We start from the raw sequence: 25,692 nt of genomic DNA on the forward strand, positions 1-25,692 counted from the left end.
TTAAAAACTGTGGGTGTGCCTTCTCTGAAAGACATGAAGAATTTGAAAACGCTACACTATCAGAGAAAGCATGTCTCTAGAGTTGTCAAACAGCAACCCGAACTATTAGACTTGATATATGCAAAACAAAAAAGCTCGACTAACGGTTCGATTGCGTAGAACCAATTGTATTTCCGCGGGACTTCAGGTCTTGCTTGCATTAACGGCCTACATCCACTAGGTGCCAGAAAAGATCGCCGAAAAAGAAAATTGGCGAAAGAACCAGGGCTCTGATTGGCTAGGCAATGCAGGCGCTCATTGATGAAGTCATTTCCCCGTATTTTTTTTTTAAGTTTACAAAATCCCGTGGCTCTTCCTACAGTACAGAGGTTTAAAAGTGCGGCGGCCGCCGCCATGTCCGAAGGGGACGGAGTGATGATCGCGCTTGATGCTGATACGTTGCCAGAGGCGCCGCTTGTTGGGTCGCGAAGGCTCTGTTTTGCATCTGTGCTCTCGTGTCTGCTGCTGGCATGCTCGTACGTTGGCAGCCTGTATGTATGGAGGAGCGACCTGCCCAGGTAAAAAAAAAAAAAAAAAAAAAAAAAAACTGGCAGCAGGATGTAGAGTGTTCTGTGCGCTCAGAACCAAGTGGAACTGCTTAGAGGTGGGCAGCATCTGTGCGGTCAAACCTCATTACTTCTGTAAAATAAAGTTTTATTTTAATTTTTACTACTTTCGGCTTGTTGATGCTTAATTTATATTTCTAAGAGCCATGGCAGCCACGGTTGTGTACTTGTCTGTCAAGGCTACAAAGCGTTTGGGGGAAAAAAATCTTGCTATCTATGTTATGAAAGCCCATGATTTATTCAGCTTCGTAGTATGTATGTGTTTACACATATACACACTTTTATAAATGTGTGCATATATATGAAAGTGATTTAAATGGTCATATCACAGTTCTTTGTTTTTAGTGTATCATTTAAAGGCTTAGAAAAACTGTTAAGTAATATTCTTCAAGTGGCATCCAAATATTGGGTATGAGTAAAGTTGCTGAACAGTGACGGGTGCAGTAAAGAAAGTTTTCTTTTACAAATATTATTGTCAAATGTGTTCCATGTGTATACTTATATGTGACATAAAATTAGGTTAGATTTGATTTTTCATGTTCAGTTCTTATTGATCAAAGGCATTGGAAGTTTGGGGAAAGCAATAGCATTCACTCGTACAATTTGAACTCCTGCATTCTTCCCATTCACAGTGATTTGCACCTTTTCTGTGCCTTGTGATCCTCCTGGCATTGTCTTGTCTTCATTTTTCTTAATATCAGGGACTTTCTGATGTCCCATGAAAATATATGTTTAGGAAATTTTTAATACTTTACGAAGTTAATTTAAACTGTTGTTTTATAGTGGGTTTGAAGAATTTTGGCATCAGTTATGTGAGATATTTAATTTTTATTTACAGTCTACATGATTTTAGATCCTGATCCATGGACCTGTTGTTAATGCTGAATATGCTTTTCTTGACTTTAGCTTTACTTGACCCTGTAATGAAAAATAAGCAGGTTCAAAAAGTTGATTTTTTTCCATTTTGCTGAGGCTATAAAATCTGAGAAACAGCCTGTATTAGAGAATATATTTGTAGTAAAACTATACAAATGCATGTTTTGCTATTTTTTGTGTTTTCCTCTCACTTAGGGATCATCCTGCAGTGATTAAAAGGCGCTTCACCAGTGTGCTTATTGTGTCTGCCCTCTCCCCAGTTTTTGTGTGGACATGGCGAGAATATACAGGCATTAAGGTAAAGTAAAAACGTACAAGTATTTGTAGATTATTAATGCATCTTTTTTGCCATCTGACAGATACAGTAATAGCATTTCTTGAAACATTCAAGCATCACATTTTCAAGTATCAAAATAGACAAAGTAATTCTTTGAATTTTTATATGGTTGTAAACCATTAGATAATATTTCTCCTCCTGTTTTAAGTGACTTTTTTTAACCTTTCTTTTTATTTGAGCAATTGCATTCTGTTATTTTTCTGGCAATATTTGGTGCTTTTTCCCCCGTTACAAATAAGCCATCTCTTTTTAAAGTCACGTTTTTATAAATTTAAAAAAAGAGAAGTATAAACAAAAACAAGATAAGAAAATATCCCTTATTTGACAGAGTTTTGAAACAACACAGCATCTGAACAATAACATTTTAGCTTTCAATTATGTAGCAATGTAGTTGCCAGAAAATTCCTTTGAGGTTACATCTGTTCACATAACGAAAGTAAATACAAATAACAGCACAATATGCAGTACATGACACCATCCTAATATTATACACTGCTGTAGAGAATAATGTATTGCACAAAAATAATCCTATAAAACAAACTGAAAATTGCAGTGCCAGATACTGTACATATAAACAAAAAGCTGTCTCACTTCCTATGCTGTTGTCAGTAATTCTGTTTGATCTCCTCAATTTTCTGTTCTTTGAATCTGGGTTTCTGTTTCTGTTGATTTAATGTTTCTGCCTTCTGGTTTATGTCTTTTGCATTTTCTAAGATACAATTTCTAAATGGTTCCTGTGCCTTAAGAAATGTGTGCCTCAATGTACGACAGCTCTGTAATTCAAAGTCAAAGTGAACTTTATGTCACCTCAACCATATACAGATAGACGAAATTGCGAAGCTCAGGTCCACAGTGTAACAACATGACGTGCAATAAATAAATTAAAAATAGAATTAAAATTTAAAATTTAAAAATTAAAAGTTGAAACACAAACAAGACGAGACATTGTGCAAAGATAGGACAAAGAAGTAGCAGCAATATTGATGTGTAAGATATGTAATATAATAAATAATTTCTGTATTATCTATATCTATTATTAGTGTATGCTAATAGTTGTTTAAGACATGTGTAAACCATGACAGGTCAGAATGTTTCACAGCAGAAGGATAACAAGAGTGTCAAAATGCTTAAAGGTCAGTATGAGATTTTCAGTTCTTTTCTACATGCACACTCGTCTTTGCAGGAAAGTGGCTCGCATGTATGTTCTGTTTTTAGCAACATGTTCAGTTTTTAGGCGACATGTTCTGTTTTTAGCGGTGGTTGAGGCCGTGTGGAAGGTCCCAGGGGGCAGCCTGGTGTTAAGGAGTCTAACAGCTTGGGGGTAAAAACACTCCTGCATCCTGGCAGATCTGGCTTTGATGCTGCAGAATCTTCTCTTGGATGGCAGAAGTGTGAAAAGTCCATGTGAGGGGTGTAAGGGGTCCTGCACAATGCTGCAGGCCTTGTGGACACTACGTTTGTAAAATATGTCCTGTAGTGAAGGGAGAGGCACCCCAATAATGTTCTCTGCTGTCTTCACTATCCTTTGCAGGCGCTTGCGGTTGGATATGTTGCAGTTGCCATACCAGACAGTGATGCAGCTGGTCAGAACACTGTCAATGGTGCCTCTGTAGAACATGGTGAGGATGGAAGGGGGAAGACTTGCTCGCTTCAGCCGCCTCAGGAAGTGTAGTCTCTGCTGGGCTTTCTTGATTAGTGATGAGGTGTTATGTGTCCACGTAAGTTCCTCAGTTATGTGCACACCGAGGAACTTGGTACTCCTAACAGTCTCCACATCTAAACCGTTGATGCTGAGTGGGATGTGGACAGGACATGATTTTCTGAAGTCCATGATTATCTCTTTTGTCTTGTCAACATTGATAGATAGATTGTTGTCTTCACACCATGCAGACAGCCATTCCACCTCATCTCTGTATGCAGTTTCATCATCCCTGCTTATCAGTCCCAGCACCGTTGTATCATCCGCAAACTTGATGATGTGGTTGGTGTTGTGCATGGCTGTGCAGTTGTGAGTCAGCAGGGTGAACAGCAGTGGACTAAGCATGCAGCCCTGCGGTGCCCCAGTGCTCAGTGTGATGATGCTGGAAGTGTTGCAGCCCATCCGAACTGACTGGGGCCTCTCTGTCAAGAAGTTCAGGATCCAATTGCAGAGGGTTGTGTTCAGGCCCAACCTGCTCAGTTTTACAACCAGCTTTGGTGGGATGATTGTGTTGAAGGCAGAGGTAAAGTCTATGAATAGCACCCTGACATATGTGTCTTTTTTATCCAGATGTGTCAGGGAGAGGTGAAGGGCAGAACATATGGCATCCTCAGTTGACATGTTTGAGCGGTCTATAGTGCTTCCAACCAATCAAAAATCAAAAAGCACTAGTTATATCAATCAAGTGCCAGGTAATAGTCATACCTTTTATGAACCTCTCCACGGTTCACTTAGTACTGTGCTGAGAACACCATTTCTAAAAGGTCCGAGTCCTGTTTTGGTTCACATTAAAATGTGACTGATGTGTTCAAATCTAACTAAGCAAACCAGACTATTAGGGATATCACTCCAGAGTTTGAAAGATCTCCAAGCAACCTAGGTGTGAAAACACCTTGAGTAGGATATCTATTTTCCTGTGTTACAGCTGTTTGAAGTTGTAGGTGAAATTTGAGGTTAGATTTCTTGACCACCTGTTCTTCTTAACTAAGTTTATATTTTCTGCTTCCTGGGCAGCATAATATAGCCAGTCATATTTAATTTGCAGAGAGGTGAATAGGAGACTTTATTTTATTTTATTTATTTATTTTAAAATTATGCTAAGTGTAAGCTTAATTTAGCTAAAATATAAAAATGTCTTTTATTTTCCTGTAAAAGTTCCATGTTGGTCTTTATGGTTTTGAAGAGGAACAATTTTATGTTTGCCACTTAATAACTCATAGATTCATCATATTTAAAGCCTGTTTACTATTTTTACAAAATTATTTTATGATGAACAGAAAAGGTCATATTTTGTTTTTGTCTAGGGCAAATAATGAGCGAGCAATTTACCCAGTTGTGATTAGATCTGTATTTCAGTCGGAATGACAAAAGTCTTTTGAGACTGTGATAGTGAGAGGGGGCAGCCACTTCATGGGAATCTGCCAGGAGTGCTGCTCATGGTGAAAGATGGTGTGTGGGTTGCTTGACCCTCATTAGTCTTCATTGATATAGTTGTCCATTACGACTGTGGTGCATTCTACATGGTCTCTAACATTTCATTATTATTGCTGAACTATTAAGATAATTAATATAACTGTTATACAGATTGCATCCAAGGCAAAATTACTTCTGTTTCTCTAAATCTTAACAATTAATGTTACAGTAATATCTCAAGCACTAGGTCCCGAATAATCTAAAAAAAATAAGTCTTTCTGCCACAATGAAGAGGTCAAAAGTGTCAGTTCTCCTTTTTTTTATGAATGTGATGTACATTTTATCACTCTACCAGGTGCTTCTGGGTAAAACAGCTAATTAAGCTATTTAATCACATTAAATTTGCAAGATTGTGTTCATTGCCTGCTCCACTTTAGGCCAGATAACTACTGTCTTACCTTATTTATTAGTGAAACAAGTATTTCGAAAACCGGGAGCTATTTCTAAGTAAGGCCAGAGAACATGCATGAAGTACACATTTGGAATTTTTAAATATGCACATAACACACATAGAATTTTCTAAGAACTGCAGTTAATCAATAATATTTTAGAGTAAGAAGAAATAATTATTTCCACATTTCTTTTCCTTCTCCATTTATCTTTTTTTGCCCTATTAAACTCAATAATTAGGCATGTTTACAAGCCTTAAGTATTACTCCTTTGGCCATGCTCTCCTTCTCAGGGGTGGGGTTTGATTTGCTTTCAATCCTATTTTTCGTAAAAATTGATCTATATGTACGGAATGATTACAATAATATTAATAAAAAAAAACATAAAACTGCAGTTAGATTTTTTTTCCCCTTTGCATTAAAGTTAGTAATGTAAAATCTAGTAAGACAATTAATATCCAGCATTTGTATTTGATTTTACAAATTAAGTTTGTACAATAGTTTTATTAAAATTTCCTTTTGACAATTTAGTTCATAAAAAAGTAGTTCTAATAACTTGTCCAAAAGTAAAGGTTATGCAATTATATTCTTACTTGAAATGTTTCAAGATTCATTATTTTCAATTGGGTTACACAGTTTTTTTAGTATTGGGAAGGTTTTTAAATTAACCATAATTTATAAATATGTTTTGAAGTGTACCCAGTTTTTCATTTTCCATTTGTCAGTGGCTTTCATTTTATGTAAAGGGTGTTGTTGGTAGAGTTTGTTGTGAGCATTTTTTGACACATCATTCTACAAAGTTTTGCTTTTTCTTTCAGCAAATAATAGGAAATCGGACAGCTGTGGCTATCCACAGCTATTAAAACCTGTTTCCAGTTTACTTGGGAAAGATATTTTTACTAGTGCTTGCTCAAAAACAGGGGACCTAACAGAAGTGCATGGGATCAATTCAAATCTGTTGACACCGTACCTGTCAGTATGAAGTGGTTTTTTTTGTACTTGTGCATTTTACATAGGGAAGTTATTTATGGATATATTTTTTAAGGTAACTGCTAGAAGTTTTTGCAGTCCTGGAGACCTGGGTTCGGTTCCCGGGTCCTCCCTGCGTGGAGTTTGCATGTTCTCCCCGTGTCTGCGTGGGTTTCCTCCGGGCGCTCCGGTTTCCTCCCACAGGTCCAAAGACATGCAGGTTAGGTGGATTGGCGATTCTAAATTGGCCCCTAGTGTGTGCTTGGTGTGTGGTGTGTGGTTTGTTGTGTGTCCTGCGGTGGGTTGGCACCCTGCCCAGGATTGGTTCCCTGCCTTGTGCCCTGTGTTGGCTGGGATTGGCTCCAGCAGACCCCCGTGACCCTGTGTTCGGATTCAGCGGGTTGGAAAATGGATGGATGGATGGAAGAAATCGCTCCGGTCTGTTTGAGAAAGTACATAAGAGAGACTCTTATAAATGGGATTGGTAGGTTACCAACACTGAGCAGTAGCAGACTTTATGAAAATATCCATATGAAAAAGAAAAAGCGAAATCTCTCGTTACTTGTGTTACATAATCCACATGAATGCATTTTTGCTGAAAAGTTGTTAAATATTTACTTCCTAAATTATCAGCCTGTATGTAAACAGGAAACTAATTCACAGAAGGTAGTTTTTGTAAAAGGTCATGCTAAAAGACAATTTCCTCACAGAGATTAATAAAGTAAATTGGAAACAAACACAAAAACATGAAGATGGGACTATTAAGCAACGAATGATGGGAAGGGTGGGTCTTCAAGCCAAAAATTCCTTCCCGTGAGTCTTAGAGTATACTGTTTACATAGCCCCTGATAATTCAGGAAGCGTCTGTTTGCAACATATTAGCAAAAAAGAGCATTTATTTTGCATGTTTTGAGTTGGTGACTATATAAAAGAAGTGGATATTTCACATGAGTAATGTGAGATTTTTTTTTTTTTTTTTTTTTTTTTTTTAAACACAGACGTTTTTAACAATGTTTTGTCACTATCCAGTGTTGGTCACCTATAGTTCCCATTTATGAGAATTTTTTTAATGTACTTTCTCCAAGAAAATATGAAATTAAAAAAAAATTCCTTGGCCAGCACTACAGAGCACATGGGTTAAGTAACCTATAAGGAAAAAATGTCATTTTCAGATGGAGTATTCCTTTAAGAGGAATGGTATATAAGACTATAAGCTCATTTTATTATCTCACAGCAGTTCACATTATCTTAAATGGCTACTCTCTTATTTGTGTGTTATTAATTACCACAAAGTTTACTGAGCACAGACAATTTCATGTTTAAAAAAACAGAATATTGAAGTAAACTAACAGATAAATATTTTTTCCAGAGATACAGGCAGAATAAAAACTAATTTTGCTCGCAAATGTCTTATTTTGTACTAACTTACTTTGATAAGATATTCCTTAGATCTTCTGGTGGGGAAAATGCAAATTTAGCTGCATGGATGTTACATTTGTTTGCATTAAACAGCCATTGTAAAGAACTATATTATGCTGACTAGGAAATCATCAAATGTCACTTTAATGATATTTTGTTTACGTTCATATGCTGCTCTTTCAATTCAGCAGCCTTGGAGTGCCGTTCACATTTTCATATCTCATGTAATAAAGCAAAAAGAAACATACAAGATGACTGTCTATCCTAAGCCTGATGTTTGCTCATTACCCGCATTCCCTGACACCAGAGCCATTTTAGAATTTCTAAGAGCATGACTTCTCACTGTGGGAGAAACCCATGGTAGAACACAAGGTGTGCAAACTCCATACAGATGGCACCCCAGCTGAGAATGAAATGGAGATCCAAGTACTGTGATGCAGTAACACCACCCACTGAGCCACTATGGTGCTTCTAAATATTTTTTTTAAATTTTTTTCATTTCATCCATTTCTGTCTTTGCAGGGTTATGATTTAAAATAATAATTAATATTTTTCATCAATCCTATAATGTGAATTGGCAAGACTGTATTAAAAGAATTTGCATTTTAAATCACAAGTTTGATTTTTGTGAGACAGGTGTCAAAGTGTGTGTGTATATGTGTAAGCACACGCCAGTTTTCCAGGTTTTGTGCAAATTTAATTATTAAATATGATGACAGTCAACTTTTTGCCTAGTTTAATTCCAACTTAATTACAGAAACAATGTATCGCACAAAGCACAAATGTTTTGTGATGATCATTTTGGCATTTAGTTGAAAGAGTTTTTCGATGGTTTTTGATGTGAAATAATCTTTCAATTGTTAAAGGTATGCACCACTAAAAAAAATGTTTTGTTTTAAATGTGATACTTACATCGTGTTTGTAGTCATGGCCAATAAAAAAAAAAAAATAATCTCTTGTTTTCATGGAAGATGCAAATAACAAAGTTACTTGTTACTTGGTCTTTAATGTTGCTTAATGGAAGCCGGCAGGGAACAACAACAAACGATATTTCAAAACCATCACTACAAAAACTCAGTGTAAGTAATAGGAAAAAGGTTGTCATTTTAAACATCATCCATGGAATCTTATATTGTATGGTTACTTCCCTCTGTAACAAGGGTTTATTTATTTATTTTTACAGCCTGGCCCATGTCTATTTGCTTTAATGGGAATTCGTCTGGAGGGCATTTTTTTTGCTGCAACACTGCCTCTGCTGCTTACAATGGTAAGTCATCAGTTTTGTTATAGGAATTCATTTCTCTCTTTTCTCGTCACTGTGCATTTTTTGCATTGTATGCATTTATTTGAATGTGCATAGTATTTCAAATGAAAAATACAGGATATATTGTTTAAATCATTTGATTTCAAGTCTAAATTCTGATATTTTTTCTTTGTGCAGCTCGTTGTGGTTATTTCTAGTATGAAAAATATTTTACCATTTAAGGCCTCATATAAAGAGCAGTAGAATTTTAATTTTTGATTAAACTACTAACATGCTATAGAATTTTCAGCAATAAGCAGGTTGTCCAAAATTGTTAGCTGTCACTAACATTTACAAATTATTGCACAATTAAAATATTAATACACATCATTCTGTTAAAAAGGCCTACAATACATCTTTTCCTCTGCATGTAGAAATGGTAACATTTTCTCTTGTTTTTATTCTTTTTCAGCAATAGTTCCCCAAAGTAGTTCATGTGTTAGTTATTTTATACACATTCTTTTCTATATTAACAAAGTCTAGTTTTTTTAAGTTCACAAAAAGCATTTTAACTACTTCAGCTTACTTTCAACTGAATCTTAACTTGAAGTGGTTGCAAAAGCTGAATTTAAAAATTTTAAGCATGCTTTAAGTGGCAGTTTTTTTGGTATATTTTAAAATGTCTTCTGTGTTTAAGATTTATTCCATTCAGTTTAATTTTCTTTTTATTGTTAATAAGCATACTCCTATCTATGAGCCCTGTGCAGTGTTTGCTAGTATGAAAGAATTGCAACATAAACACAAAACCTAATGTTGAAATATAAACAGAGAATCATCTTGCAACTTCTGTAGTGAAAAAAGTATTGTACAGTTTTTTCCCATGAGGTGTTGGTTTTGACCTTTGCCACTGCAGTACTTTCACATTCTTTTCTTTTTCAATAACAACAATAATAAACACATTTATTTATATAGCATGTTGTTAATCATGAAATTAGCTCGCAGTTCTTTACAAAAATAGTAGGTAAACAGTAGTATATAAAAAAAGTCAAAACTAAATAGCATTTATAACTGTAGAGAATCATAATGGCCAACTTAATTTCAAAGCATGGTCAGATGGGCAGGGAAGACAAAAAAAGTTCATTTGGTGGGATATTGAAGAAAATAGTCCTGTGGGGTTTCAAGGCCAAAAGACTGCCCAGCCCCCCCAGCCAACCAGACATTGTATGGTTCTTTAATCAGTCACCACTAATAGAATACTCTTATGGAGCCTTCTCCCCTTCAAAGCAGCTCATCAGGCTATAGCATACCTAGGACAAGGGGCGGTGGCACATGGTGCCATCACAAAGTACTGGGAAAAAAATGGAAAATACATAAGTGATGGTTATTGACCATCTTATAAAACCACAAATTGAACTGTATTTAAAAATAGTAAAATAGTCCAGATTTTTGGTATGTAGAAATAAAGCTGTAGTGCTGGGCGGTAAAATGATTTTGATTTTTGATCAGGCAAAAAAAACAAAAAAAAAAAACTTGATGATAACAATGACAAATGCAGCCTATAAAAATCGATAAAACTTGTTTTTCCCATAATAAGTTTTAAAAAACAATGTGTTGCGATGAACAATGCCTGTGGCCTCTTGTACATCATGCAGGCTTGGAGAAATGCCAGCACAACAGTCAATCACAATGCACTGTGAAAATTTGACCATCCCAAAGAAGACACTATGTTGTAAACATTAGCAACATAGATGTTTGGGAAACATGCTGTGCACCGAGGATGTCCTGGTAAGTAAGGCTGAAAAGGAAAGTCTGCCCAGGAAGAGACCAACTAAATGGCACATGTCATCCAAAGTTTAGAAGTGGTTTGGCTACTTCAAATTGGACCAGCCACAAATAAATCCAGCATGCAAGATATGCTGCCAACAGGTCCCAACAATGACTGATACCACAAACCTATTCCACCATCAAAATATCCAGTTGAATATGCTGAATGTCAAAACGAACCCTTGAGTGATGTGGCTAGCAAGCCTGTGAGCAGTGGTGCTGTTCCTAAACAGCAGTCGATTGTGTCATCATTTGTCGCTATGACCCCATATAGTAGAAAATCAAAAAGGCATCGGGACATCACAAACATGGTCACTTTCTTTGGAAGAGATAGCAGAATTGAAGGAGCTATAGGTGTTTATTAAAAAGTGGTCAGCACATTTTCTTTTCATGGAAAAAGCAGCGCGATCTGGCATCGGCTCAAGCAGTATTTAATCTACCCAAACAAAAACTGATAAGGATATAGATAGATATATTTTGCAGCTAGTAATGCAGATTTGGTTTGCATTGTTATGTTTGCTGTTTAACATATTTGCACTGTTAAATTGTTTTGCACACTGTTTTTATACATTGATGCATTGCCTTGTTAATTTGAACTACTGTAAGTGCAATCATTCTGAAAACCTGAAGATCAAAAACATTGAAGAATTCTTAAGGAAATGTTAAATTAATAGTTTATGTGCCATTTCTGAAAAATAAATTTTATCTGCTTAGTAATATATATTTTTTTTATTTTAAGTTGTTTATTCAAAATAAATTAGTAGAGATACACTCTAAAAACAGAAACATTAATATAAAACTATATTATGATAATAATCAAAATCATCTGATACAAAAAAATGTAGTGGGATTTTTTTTTTTTTGTCCATATTGCCCAACTCTTGAAAGCTTCCTCACCAATTCTTGTGCTTCATTCATGGAATATTGAGTAAACTAGTGTTAAGATGATCTGAGATTACAATTGGGGAAAGTAAATGGACAAGGATTCCAAAATATAAGAAGGTGCTAGATTATGTAGAGCCTTATATAGAATTAAATGTATTTTAAAACCAATCCTAAAGGACAAAGGCAGCCAGGGTACTTAGACTGGTGAGATTTTATGTTATTAGTTAAAATTCTTGCTGCTGCGTTTTAGACTATTTGCAGCCAAGTGTTATCTTTTTTTGGTAATTCTGGTAGGAGTGCATTTCAATGATATAGACAGCTGAAGACAAAAGCATGTACTAACTTTTCAGCATCTTGATGTGATACAAAAGATTAAACTTTTGCAATGTTTCCTAAGTGAAAAAATGTAGTTCAGTAATATGCTTAGCTCTGAATCTAAAATCACACCTAGATTAATTACTCCTAGCCTTATTTATAAAACCAGATGGCCTGGTGTATTTCTGAAGTCAACAAATTTTTGTTTGCTGTCAGTGATTAAAATTTATGTGTTTTTTGGATAATTCTAAGGACATTATTACTGATCCATTCTATGATGCTTGTAATACACTAGGTCATGGGATTTAGAACTTCCGGATTATCTGGTTCTATCAACAAATAAATGTGTATCATCTCTATAACTGGCAACTTACTTTATGTTCGGAAATGATCAGACCTGATGGGAGCATGTAGATAGAGAATAATAAAGGGCCAAAAATAGATCCCTGTTACAGACCATACATAATATGCATCTCTGACCACAACTGATGTAAGAGTTCACTTCCTGTGATATAAGAATATAACCAGCCCAAGGCCCTTCAAGAAAGGCCAACCCACCATCTAAAGCAGTCAATAAGAATGCTGTAATCAATGGTATCAAAAGCTACTATCGAGTCCAGTAGAACAAGAACTATTATTTGAATCAGGTTTAAGATGCAAGTAATGAACTACTTTAACCAATGTGGTTTCTGTTCTATGATTGAGTCTGAAACATGAGTGATACGTATTCAGAAGTAGCCATTTATCTATTGAAAAATTACATATTCTAGAATTTTACTTAAAAAAGGCAGGGAGGAGGTAGGTCTAAAATTGCCCAAGACAGAAACGTCAAGATTATATTTAAGTTGTGGCTTAACTACAACATCCATCCATTATCCAACCCGCTATATCCTAACTACAGGGTCATGGGGGTCTGCTGGAGCCAATCCCAACCAGCACAGGGTACAAGGCAGGAAGCAAACCCCGGGCAGGGTGCCAGCCCACCGCAGGACGCGCGCACACACACACACCAAGCACACAATAGGGACAATTTAGGATCGGCCAATGCACCTAACCTGCATGTCTTTGAACTGTGGGATAAAACCCACGCAGACACGGGGAGAACATGCAAACTCCACACAGGGAGGACCCGGGAAGCGAACCCTGGTCTCCTAACTGCGAGGCAGCAGCACTAGCCACTGCGTCACCATGCTGCCGCTTAATTACAACAGTTACAGTGGTGTGAAAAACTATTTGCCCCCTTCCTGATTTCTTATTCTTTTGCATGTTTGTCACACAAAATGTTTCTGATCATCAAACACATTTAACCATTAGTCAAATATAACACAAGTAAACACAAAATGCAGTTTTTAAATGATGGTTTTTATTATTTAGGGAGAAAAAAAATCCAAACCTACATGGCCCTGTGTGAAAAAGTAATTGCCCCCTTGTTAAAAAATAACCTAACTGTGGTGTATCACACCTGAGTTCAATTTCCGTAGCCACCCCCAGGCCTGATTACTGCCACACCTGTTTCAATCAAGAAATCACTTAAATAGGAGCTGCCTGACACAGAGAAGTAGACCAAAAGCACCTCAAAAGCTAGACATCATGCCAAGATCCAAAGAAATTCAGGAACAAATGAGAACAGAAATAATTGAGATCTATCAGTCTGGTAAAGGTTATAAAGCCATTTCTAAAGCTTTGGGACTCCAGCGAACCACAGTGAGAGCCATTATCCACAAATGGCAAAAACATGGAACAGTGGTGAACCTTCCCAGGAGTGGTCGGCCAACCAAAATTACCCCAAGAGCGCAGAGACGACTCATCCGAGAGGTCACAAAAGACCCCAGGACAACGTCTAAAGAACTGCAGGCCTCACTTGCCTCAATTAAGGTCAGTGTTCACGACTCCACCATAAGAAAGAGACTGGGCAAAAACGGCCTGCATGGCAGATGTCCAAGACGCAAACCACTGTTAAGCAAAAAGAACATTAGGGCTCGTCTCAATTTTGCTAAGAAACATCTCAATGATTGCCAAGACTTTTGGGAAAATACCTTGTAGACTGATGAGACAAAAGTTGAACTTTTTGGAAGGCAAATGTCCCGTTACATCTGGCGTAAAAGGAACACAGCATTTCAGAAAAAGAACATCATACCAACAGTAAAATATGGTGGTGGTAGTGTGATGGTCTGGGGTTGTTTTGCTGCTTCAGGACCTGGAAGGCTTGCTGTGATAGATGGAACCATGAATTCTACTGTCTACCAAAAAATCCTGAAGGAGAATGTCCGGCCATCTGTTCGTCAACTCAAGCTGAAGCGATCTTGGGTGCTGCAACAGGACAATGACCCAAAACACACCAGCAAATCCACCTCTGAATGGCTGAAGAAAAACAAAATGAAGACTTTGGAGTGGCCTAGTCAAAGTCCTGACCTGAATCCAATTGAGATGCTATGGCATGACCTTAAAAAGGCGGTTCATGCTAGAAAACCCTCAAATAAAGCTGAATTACAACAATTTTGCAAAGATGAGTGGGCTAAAATTCCTCCAGAGCGCTGTAAACGACTCATTGCAAGTTATCGCAAACGCTTGATTGCAGTTATTGCTGCTAAGGGTGGCCCAACCAGTTATTAGGTTCAGGGGGTAATTACTTTTTCACACAGGGCCATGTAGGTTTGGATTTTTTTTTCTCCCTAAATAATAAAAACCACCATTTACAAACTGCATTTTGTGTTTACTTGTGTTATATTTGACTAATGGTTAAATGTGTTTGATGATCAGAAACATTTTGTGTGACAAACATGCAAAAGAATAAGAAATCAGGAAGGGGGCAAATAGTTTTTCACACCACTGTATTAGAAAACCTAGGGAAAAAACCCACATCAATGAAAAATTAACTATATAAAATATTGATTAGCAAATCGGAGACAACTTTAAAAAAAAATGCTGTAGGTACTGGATCAAGGATACATATGTTAATCAAGTAATTATTCAACATAGATCTGTTAAGCATATTTTAGTAAAAGTTTAACTGTGCTCACTGCTTTGAGGTTCAGTCTGGTTTGTACTTGAGATTTTGTTGTGCTATATATTATATATACAGTCTCCTAAAAGAATGCTGCAAAAACCTAACATTTACAGACATGGACAAATGTGTTGGTGCCCCTCCATGAAAAAAGAACAACCCACAATTGTCTCTGAAATAACTTGAAAGTGACAAAAGTAATTGGCACCCATCATTGTTTATTCGGTATTTAACAAAAATCAGACTTTGCTTTAGAGTTTTGGTTCAACAGAATATTTCAAATAATAACATAAATTATGGCATGGAAAAAATAAAAATGATGGGACCCTTAATCTGATTGATAGAACTTTTATGTCCCCAGGAGAAAATTTGGCTTTTTATAGAAGCTCTTTAAATAAATAAATACATAAATATGTAGATAAGTAAATAAATATACACAACCTCTTTGGTCTGAACAGAAACCAGAATGACTGTAAAGCAAGAAAAATCAAAAGAAAGAAAATTTCTGCAATGGCTTCTATAGTCACATTGAGGAATTAAGCAAACATATTGCTGTGGTACAGGTTAAATCCCTTTATAGCCTATACTGAAGTAACAAAATTAATAACAAATTCTTTTTGTTGGCCCTAACAAATGTTCATACAACATCAAGTTGAACAAATTTTGTTTTAATGAAATGTAAATTTCAGTGTAACGTTTTTTGGATCAAAAATGGCCACTGAAGATGATAATGCAATGCAAAAAGTACTTTATGCCGCACCTACACTCTCCACGCAGAGTCTTAGGAACCGTGCAACAGGCTGTCTCAAAGAAAGAGACAGTCTGTTGTGAAATTTCCGGTCTTGCCCAGTCTTGGTAAGAGTGTAGGCGCAACATCATAAACTTAGCTGAATTCTGAGTCACTGCTCCACCTGGTGTCCATGTGGGTAGCTGTTTCATGTGCGGATAATGTACTGTTCGAGTTTCATAGTGGTTCTCAAAGTTTTCTTTGAGGTGAACAGAAAAAGTGAGAAATGGATTCTATTTACGCTGAAAAAAAACGTAACAATCCTGGAAAACGTTCATTCTGGAATGAAGAAGTATGACGTGACGAAAGCATTTGGAATCATGCCTTCATCTTCATCTAACATATTGTTTTTATTCGGTATCATACCTGTAATTCTGTCTATATTTAAAAAAAAAAAAAAAAAAAAAAGTTCTAAGCATCTAATGTCTCATTTTCAAATTAAATATTTTTAACAGTATAAGAAGTGCTCAAGCTTGGGTCACAGAGTTGCACGTGACACAAGAAGGTGATTCTAGGTTTTCAAGGAAAATACAGGGACTTTATTACTGTATAGCGAAGGCAGGCATAGTCTCAAGACATCATTCAAAATAGATGCTGTTACTTCAGCACACGAGATAGGAGCTGTGACATGGCCAAGCATCCTGCTTTAGCTCCCATGTTCAGATTAGAACACCAGCAGCAGCTTGGAATCACTGCTGTGGCAGATGTGGACTGGAGGAGAGAGATCAGGAGAGTGAGAGGAAGAGCAGGTCAAAGCTCAGTGTTAAATGTTCTAAACATTGTGCAACAAGCACGTTACACTGTAAGCTTGATCCTGCAGAGGACAACCTATTACTTTACCCTTTGGTTTACTGTTTACCTGATGCAGCAAAGCAGCTATAGAGCTGTCCCTGCATCACTGCCGTTAGAGATGGGGTGTTGCTAAAGACCCTGATGTTAATTTGATGGACCTCTCCTGACGTGATGTTACCAGCCCAGCACACCACAGCATAGAAAATCGTAGTGGCTGCCACAAAGTTATAGAAGATGTGAAGGATATCACTTCAGACATTAAAGGAAGTTAGGTGGTACGTGTACTTGTTTGTTTTCAAACCAGCATCGGCTAGGCAGGGCATCGGCAGTAGCTGATGCTGGAGTCTCTAAGTAAATAACCAGCATAGTAGCGACAATTTTTCCTTAGTGGGTCAAAAAAGAGAAGGGCAGCAGCTCACTTTAAAGTGGTAAAGTGGAAGACTTTGTGGCATATAGGCAGGTGGCTAGCTTTAAAAGCTGATAGCAAGCAGCTATAGGAGAAGACAAAACAGTATGAAATTGACAAGCGGTGGATATTCATTAAAGTTTTTCTGGATTGGACAGTTCTTAGCAGTCAGGAAAGTAAAGCAGTTAAGAGAGCGGCAGTGTAAGGGTTCATTAATATGAAGGAGTACAAATGGTGCGAAAGGAGAGTTTTTAAGTAAGGGATAAAAAGAGAGCAAGGGTAGGAGAGCAGATAGAGAAAAAAACTTAACCTCATAGAAAGAAAAATACAGCAGGCAGTCGAGGGGGAGAATATTACAGGAGCTTAAGAGCCTAGAAAGTGTAAAATAATTAATCTAATTTCTTTTAGTTTTAGCTTTACGTTAAATCATTTAATTTTAATAATTATGCCAGTGCAATTTAAGTCCTGTTGAATATTGGACTTTTTAGAGGACAGCTTGGAGATGCCAGCTGATCAAGCACCTTGAGCTCAGGGTCACTGAACTGGAGTAGGAGTTCGCTGGCCTGTGTTTTAGTAGAGAATTGGTGCAGCTGGCCTAAGTGTCCTTTAGAGAGTGCATGCCAAAGATGGTGTGAGAGAAGATTCCAGACCAGACAGATAGAGATAGGTGGGTCACAGTCACAATGCGCAAAGTAAATTTTGCACACTGTCCAGGGGCATCAACCCCAGAATTGGAAGTGTCAAACAGTTTTCAGGTTGTTGTGGAGCAGGATAGTGTTTCTGAAGATTCTGAAGTTGTAGGCAGACATGAGGAGTCCCAGTGGACTAACTCAAACAGTTCCCAGAAAGAGAGAGGTAGTGATAATTGGGAACTCAATCATTAGGGGGATTGAAGCGTAGATTTGCTCCAGAGACTGAGAATCTCGCACAGTGTGTTATCTTCTGGGTGCACAGGTTGGAGACCTCCCTGGAAGGGTGTATAGCCTCTTGGGCAGAGTGCGGGTGGATCCAGTTGTCATTGTCCATGTTGGAACCAATGGCGTACATAAAGGTAGTTTTGTCAATTCTGTGATCCAAATTTACAGAGTTAGGTGCTATTCTGAAGAGCAGAATTGACAAGGTAGTCTTCTCTGAAGTTTTGCCTGTGCCACACGCCAGTCCAGGTGGGATTGAGGAGATTAGAAGGCTTAAAGCGTGGCTCAAATCTTGGTGTAGTGTAGAAGGGTATAAGTTTATGGGGCACTGGGACTCTTTTGGGAACAGATGGAACCTGTTCTGTTATGACAGGTTACATCTGAACTGGAAAAGGCACCAATGTGTTTGGGAGGCTTATGAATACGTTGGTCGAGGATTGTTTAAACTAGCCTTTGTGGGGAGGCAGAGAGTTTAGGACAGGCCAGGTTTAGAACAGTACATGGAGGAACAAACAGTAGTGTTAAAATAAAAATGCATATTTGTGTAAATAGTAATCTACTGTTTAAATGTAAAAGTAAAATGAGTAACACATTAAAAGTAGCTTGCTTTAATGCTAGAAGTATCAAAAAATAACACAAGTGAGTTGGAGTTGTATGTAGAGAAGCATACTTATGATATACAGTAGCAATAACAGAAACCAGGCTAAATAAAAAAAAAATGGGGATAAGTATTATATAGAGGGTTACACATTTTTAAAGAAGAATAGGAAGAACAGAAAAGGGGTGTAGTTGCTGTGTATGTGAAACAGAATTTAAACGCAAATCCTCTTCAGTTGGATGATGACCTCATCTTAGTGAGACCATGTGGTTTCCCGTGGAAAGCATTAGGGTAAAGGATCTTATTTTTGTAGTGAGTTATAGAAAGTTCAATGCAGACGTAATTTTTCAACGCACATCTTTTTAGTAACATTAAAAAGGCAAGTTTACAGGGGGACTTTAACCACCTGACTATTAACTGAGATAACCTTGTGTATAATCTTAGTATTCCCCTTGTATTACCCTTTCTTGCTTTCGTCAGGGGTAAGTGAACTCACCAAGTTCGTTTATCAGATTGGTCTACTCTCGCATCTCAGGATTAACCCATACACACAGACAAAATTGCCGTATGAATTATGCATCACTCCCTAGTCTAGAGACTTACTGTATCTTTGGCACAAACAATGTACGATGTCTTAAATATGTCACAGATCTAAATATTACTTTTGGTCTCCAATATATTCAGACATACAAAGGCTCAACATCCTTGGCTATAGGCCATTTAGCAACTAAGGAAAGTCTTACTTTATGTACTGATCACTATTGGATATAGCTTTTATCTGCAGCCCGATAAAACCTTGCATTTTTCATATTGCACCTCCTAACTGCTCCAGGTACTCTAAATATTTACCTGATTACTTCCATCACTCTTGATGTGTATATACAGTGATCCCCCGCTATATCGCGCTTCGTCTTTCGCGGCTTCACTCCATCGCGGATTTTAAATGTAAGCATATGTGAATATATATCACGGATTTTTCACTGCTTCGCGGATGTCTGCGGTCTACAGTACGTGTGCTTCCTCAGTTGATTTGCCCATTTGAATTCAAACAAGGGACGCATTTGAATTGAAACAAGGGACGCTATTGGTGGATGGCTGAGAAGCTACCCAATCAGAGCATGCGGTTAAGTTCCTGTGTGCTGCTGATTGGCTCAGCGACGGAGTGCTGCATTAACCAGGAAGTACTAATCTCACTCATTCAGCATTAACATGCACAAGCGCCAACAGAAGATGCAAATGATTGCAGAAAAGGTAAAAGTTTTGGATATGTTGAAGGAAGGAAACAGCTACACTGCTGCAGGACACCATTACAGCATAAATGAGTCCACGATTCTTTTTATTTAAAAAGGAGGAAAAGCGTATAAGATCTACGGCCGCAGTGTCTTTTAACCAGGGCACAAAATGAGTTGCAAGTGGACGTTGTAAGGCAGTAGTCTAGATGGAATCTGCTTTAGGGATTTGGGTTGAAGAGTGATGGAAGAAGAACAATGGCGGTGCTAAACAGTCACCTGAAGAGGCTCCTTTAGAAGAGCTGTAACGCTATCCTTTGATGTGCAGTAAAATTAAACTCATCGTTATCGGACAAGTCGTCGTGTCATTGTTGGTGAGTAACCATAATTAATTATTTACGTACAGTACTTATTACATGTACATAGTTTAGTGTCACTGTACACACATTTTATTGTATACAATTTTTCTTGCATTGTACGTATTTATTGATGGTGGCCTGTCTGTCGTAATGGCTGTAACATATGTGATATCGGAGACGCTCGATATCTTTAAAATAATATTTAGGTTTTACTGTATGTAAACTGTGTTTACATACATAATTTCAATGAATCTTACCTAATATCTAAGAGAATATAAAGGGTTTATGCTGTATAATTGTGCGTGAAATGTTTATAATAGTGTGGGAGAGTTTATAAGGGCTTAAAATATATAAAAATAACCACATGAACATATGGTTTCTACTTCGCGGATTTTCTTATTTCGCGGGTGGCTCTGGAGCGCAACCCCCGTGATGGAGGAGGGATTACTGTATATACAGTATATGTCTTGAAAAAGAGACTTCAGTTGAAGATGTCAATGATGAATGTTTGTAGGGTGGCTTTTTTTTTTCTTTTTTTTTTTTTTTAAAACAATTATTGGCTAAATGCCTGAGTTATGTTCTGCGACATTGAGATGAAATGGTCACACAAATCTTGCTCTATACTTTGTTTAGGTCGCCTTTTCTTTTTGTCATTGCTGTTCTTCTCTTTCTGTACTGTGCTGTTGAAGACATATTTATATTAAAATTCTCGTCTTCATGATATGTGATATGGGGTTTCTTCGTGATTTGGGCTCTGTGATACGGCTTCAGGATACAACTTTGTGACTTGGGTTGTTAAACACTTATGATTGGCTGGCTGTCAGAGTTCTGTTTCTAAGTAATAAGATAATCAGCACAGTCAGAGGTAAAACTGTCAAAACAGATGTTTTAAGGTGATACAATTCAGGTGAGAAGACAATTTGATGTTAACTACCCTTTTAAAATTCAATTAAATTTTTTTTGTGTGGGCAAAAAATAAATTATAAATTTTAAATTCATGACATTACACCATGCAAATAGTGGAGCAGAAGAGCAGGAGTTCCTATAGTTCTCAGTTAGACATCTGCACCTGTCAATAGGTAGTTTAATCTTATTACATTAAAGAAAATATAGTAATGATCGTATATACCAATATTCATTAACCAGTCTTATTATGTGGCCCCATTTTTACTTGTAAACTAGGTGTTATTAAATATAGTCAAAAGCTTTGAAAATATCTATACATTTTGTAGCTTTCCAATCACTGAGCCATATGTTTTGCACATGCACCAATTTAACATTGTTTTGGACAAAATCCTGAATGCCTATCAGATAGCCTTAGTACTATAATCACTCTTAACCCATTAACAGCTATGTTTGGTTTACTCCGAGATGGGCGTAAAGTAGAGAAGGACAAACAAATCGTAATTGCCTTTACCTTACTACTAGCACACAGAGTTGTCTTGCCCAACTGGAAAAATTCCCAACCCACCACCTATCTGAAATTGGAAAAAACAAGCTCTCACTCAGAAGATCTGTTCAAAACTTTTTTTTTAAAATATGGCAGTATCTAATCAATATTTTACAATAATCTTTTATATCAGGGAAAAGAATGCTCTTCCTTCCTTGTTGCTTCAAAGATTTGCTTTCTTGGCTAGCTCTTCTTTCTTTCTTTTGGGTGGAGGTTGAATTTTGGTTTTGTTAAGTTTGATTTGATTGTATAGATGTTTATTTGCTTTTAATTAAAATTAATAATAATGTAAAAAATTCAAAAAATAAATGAGGCATTATATTTTGGCAGTCGATAAAAAGCGATCAAGTCAACGTGGTACTCCTGCAAGAGTGATGACAAATACTCAAAAGATGTTAAACTACAGAGTCTGGCATCCTTTAAAATTTACATTCTAAGAGAAAATGTTTACTAACCTACTGCCTTTCTTTACTTCCTACACTGAGTAAAATTAAAGTTCAGTGATGCTGCCTCAAAAAGTACTGCAGATCAATCACTATTGAGCCACATTTTACATAGAATTAAAAGGGCTGTTTTCCTATCAATAATAAGATTATTAGTATAAAATGTTTTACTATTGAATGATGTAATATTAAATAATGCAATATTAAGAGTTTCAGAAAGTGACACCTGTGCAGAAGCTGTTGATAATGAAGTTACTGACATTAACACCAAACTTATTATGCTCTTAAGAAAATCTGTTTGCAATTTATTTGAAGCATTGCACCTCTTTAGATAGGGCCATTTCATATTATTAAATTTTTCTGTAAGGTTATAGCTTTTATTATGAGTAATGAAAGTTTGTGAAGAATGTTGTATTACCTCAGTAATGTTTGCAGAGGGGACCTAATCCCTGAATCTACTGGGGTGCAGTCTGGCCCTTCTGTAGAAATGTGTACTATCCCTGAAAATATCCCAGTTGTCGATGTAACCAATATTGGGTCCCTTATAGAAGGGTCTTACGCAGTCATTCATAGATAGAAATCTACTATAACTCTTGTCTGATCATCTTATTATTGTCAGCAGTCTGGAGATCAATACTTTAATAGCTGGAGTCCACTCCCTCACGACTTGAAAAAGTGAAGCCCTCCTTCACCACTTTTTGTCTGGTGAAATCTGATGTCATTTACACCAAGGTGCAACACCATAGTTCCAGTGTCTCTAGTCCAAAGATTTTAAGAACTGACAAGACCATCATTGTGATGTTCATAACATGAGCACTAGAGAAGCCGAATCAGATAGAACAGGCTGGGAAAATGTAGGTGAACTGCAAGGTAGTTCTGTACTCCTGGTGCTGCTGTGGTTGATCTGCTTTGTGGTTAGGAGTTGGGGTAAAACAAACAAGATCCAGCTGAAGACGAAGTGTGATGGGTATACAAACAATTAAAGAAGCAGAGGCATCAACAGTGTTTTGAACTGTCTGAAAATGTTCGTTTTTGCTTTTTAGTGTGGGAAGGTGCTGAATGTTCTTTTCTGTGGCTTCAAATTCTTTGCAAACAAGATGAAATTTGGAGTGACTCCTCTTCAATTACACACACTCTTTAAATCTTGAATAGTAGCAGTAACCATTCAGTTGTTTATTTACTGGTGTATTTTAAATTGTTACCGTATTGCTTGATTATTTTTGGTCTCACATTTCCTTATTCTAATAAATAAGACTTCAAGACAGACTCGAAGATTGCAAGTTATTTCATTCTGGTGTCTATATTTTAAATCCTCACCCTTCCACAAGTGATTGATGGTTTTATGAAGTAGCAGTAATACACTGTTAGGCTGTGACATTTTTTCAAAAGTCTTCAAGTTTGTTCATTTTAAATTTTGAAATCATAATTTTTTGCTGCCAATTTCTTTTTGGAGAATAATGGCTTTTTCTGGCCCCTCTTCTGTAAAGGCTATATTGCTTATTTCTTTTAATCATAGTTGATTTATCAACTGTTCTATGTACCATGTGGGCAGAGGCCTGTACAACTCCAGATGAAGGCACTGGATTCTTTGCAATGTCTTGCGGCATCATATAGTCTGATCTTTGCATAAATTTGCTGGGACCTACAGTTGTGCAAAGACACTAAACAATTTTTTAAATGTGTTCTATTTCTAAATAATCCTCCTTATTGTAGAATAGTGGAATTTAAAGTGTAACTAGCCTGTCAAACCCATCTCAGACAGAGGAACAGCATTAATTGCTTCTCTGAGATTTTGGACTTGGCATGGTCAAACCATAAAAATGGATGTTTCTTGCCAAACTGTTAAAGAGTTTTGCCTTTATGTAGATGATTCACGTTTTCGGAGTCTTCAGTAATTTGGATTAGCAGCACCTTTTTCAATTTACCACCTTAATTGTTTCGGAAGCAGTATGGAACGATATACTGACTTCTGGAAATGTTAGTTTGTTTTCTGTTGAGCAATTATTAACTTAGTAATTTTTTTTCTCATATAAGGTTAAATTTGTCTAATATTAGGGTTTGATTCTTTATGTCATGCTATGTAAAACTACTATTTTCACTGTATGTTTACTGCAAGTAGCTTAATTTTAAAACTGTTTTCAACCACAAAAGTCATGTGTGTAGAGGAAGGACAATATTTGTTTAATAAATAACATTTCTATTACAGGTATTGTTTCTGGGCCCCTTAATACAGCTGACAATGGATTGCCCATGGGATTTTATCGATGGCCTTAAAGTTTACTTTGGTAAGTTATCCAGTTAGTAGTTAAAGTCACTTTGTGCTTACAGATTTAAGTTGGAAAAATTGTGTTCGCTGTTTTGTCAATGAAGTTCAAAATGGAGAAGTAGCTTTTTGGGAAATCAAGCCATAAAGCTCAGAGTATGTCTTCAAGTTTGTGAAAGTGATTCTAATATTTTAAATAATGAAGAGTTTTATGGTTTTCAAGACTTTTCTGCATTTATAAATGCCTTAAAGCTGAACAAAATTTGGATTTTTTTTGTTCACAAAAATGTATAGGTGGCACATTTACTTTTCTAATAATTTTAGCTGAATTCTAATTGTACTTTTTATTTTCACTAAAGCTAATTGTCTCCTTGCTAGAGAGAGAGTAATATTTTGGTGTTTTTGCTTTTTAATTATAAAATACAAATGTCTTTTGCCATTTTTAGTGTCAATGGGAGAAGTATCGGACAGAATGTTAGAGTAAGTTGTGGACTGTTCTGTAGATATGTTAGAGGGCACAGTAATGTTTACTCACACTCACTAATACTGGGACAGTTGAGAATTGTGATGTAAAGGGAAAATCAGAATCTGTATTTGAAAAAGAAAAAAAAACCTAAACACTCTGTGTGGACAGAAGTCTGATAAGAGTCTGTGAGACAGTGGTGCCGAACACTGTGCCAGATGGGCTAAATGCAAAGAATTATTATTATATATAATATGAATTTGTAAATATCTGTACACTGCGGTGGGTTGGCACCCTGCCCGGGATTGGCTCCTGCCTTGTGCCCTGTGTTGGCTGGGATTGGCTCCAGCAGACCCCCGTGACCCTGTGTTCGGATTGGAAAATGGATGGATGGATGGAAATATCTGTACATTTATAAAAGTGTAGGTCCTACCACTAACTATCATTTTACTACTAATAATTAAAATTTTACTTATCACCTATACTAGCTGGGTTCAAATCTGTCACCTAAGCTGTAACAAGCAGTACTGTTAATTTATCTGCATTTACAATTGAGCAGTTTGATGCTTAAAAGTAGAAGCTCTAGTGTCTTTTCTACTTCAGAGTTTAAACTGTAGCCGGGCATATTTATGTTCTGTCTGCATAATTAACTTGGTGTACTCCGTAAATACAGATTTAAACCTGCTTGGTATTTTGTGCTCAAGATAAGACATGATCATAACCAAATTTTCTTTGTTTCACTGGAAATATGCTAACAATCTCTGATTGCCAAAGATTATGGTTATAGAAAGTCATTGGAACATTCCAAGACTTATAGTCAGAGGGATTGTCTCACTTTATGACCACAGTAGGTGATCTTGTCATCTGAAGTTGTCAGATTACACGACTAGAAATCATGGGGGATAACAAACTTCATAACTCTGTGACAGGTTCCCAGCATACATTCATAT

The 25,692-nt window shown here is 36.7% G+C and overlaps 1 protein-coding gene and 1 long non-coding RNA gene across 2 annotated transcripts in view; both read left to right on the plus strand.

The window, feature by feature from the left end:
- Positions 1–25,692, plus strand: part of LOC127526581 (uncharacterized) — a 182,561-nt gene that overhangs the window by 16,972 nt on the left and 139,897 nt on the right. The window lies entirely within an intron of this gene.
- Positions 306–25,692, plus strand: part of rce1a (Ras converting CAAX endopeptidase 1a) — a 42,200-nt gene continuing 16,813 nt past the window's right edge. Inside the window, exons 1-4 of the mRNA XM_028803223.2 lie at positions 306–557; positions 1,677–1,779; positions 8,951–9,034; positions 24,223–24,301. Coding sequence (XP_028659056.1) covers positions 394–557; positions 1,677–1,779; positions 8,951–9,034; positions 24,223–24,301 — 430 coding nt within the window. The 5' untranslated portion in view covers positions 306–393. The remainder of the gene's footprint in view (positions 558–1,676; positions 1,780–8,950; positions 9,035–24,222; positions 24,302–25,692) is intronic.

The sequence above is a fragment of the Erpetoichthys calabaricus genome, chromosome 1, assembly GCF_900747795.2.
Source record: "Erpetoichthys calabaricus chromosome 1, fErpCal1.3, whole genome shotgun sequence".
Lineage (NCBI taxonomy): Eukaryota > Metazoa > Chordata > Cladistia > Polypteriformes > Polypteridae > Erpetoichthys > Erpetoichthys calabaricus.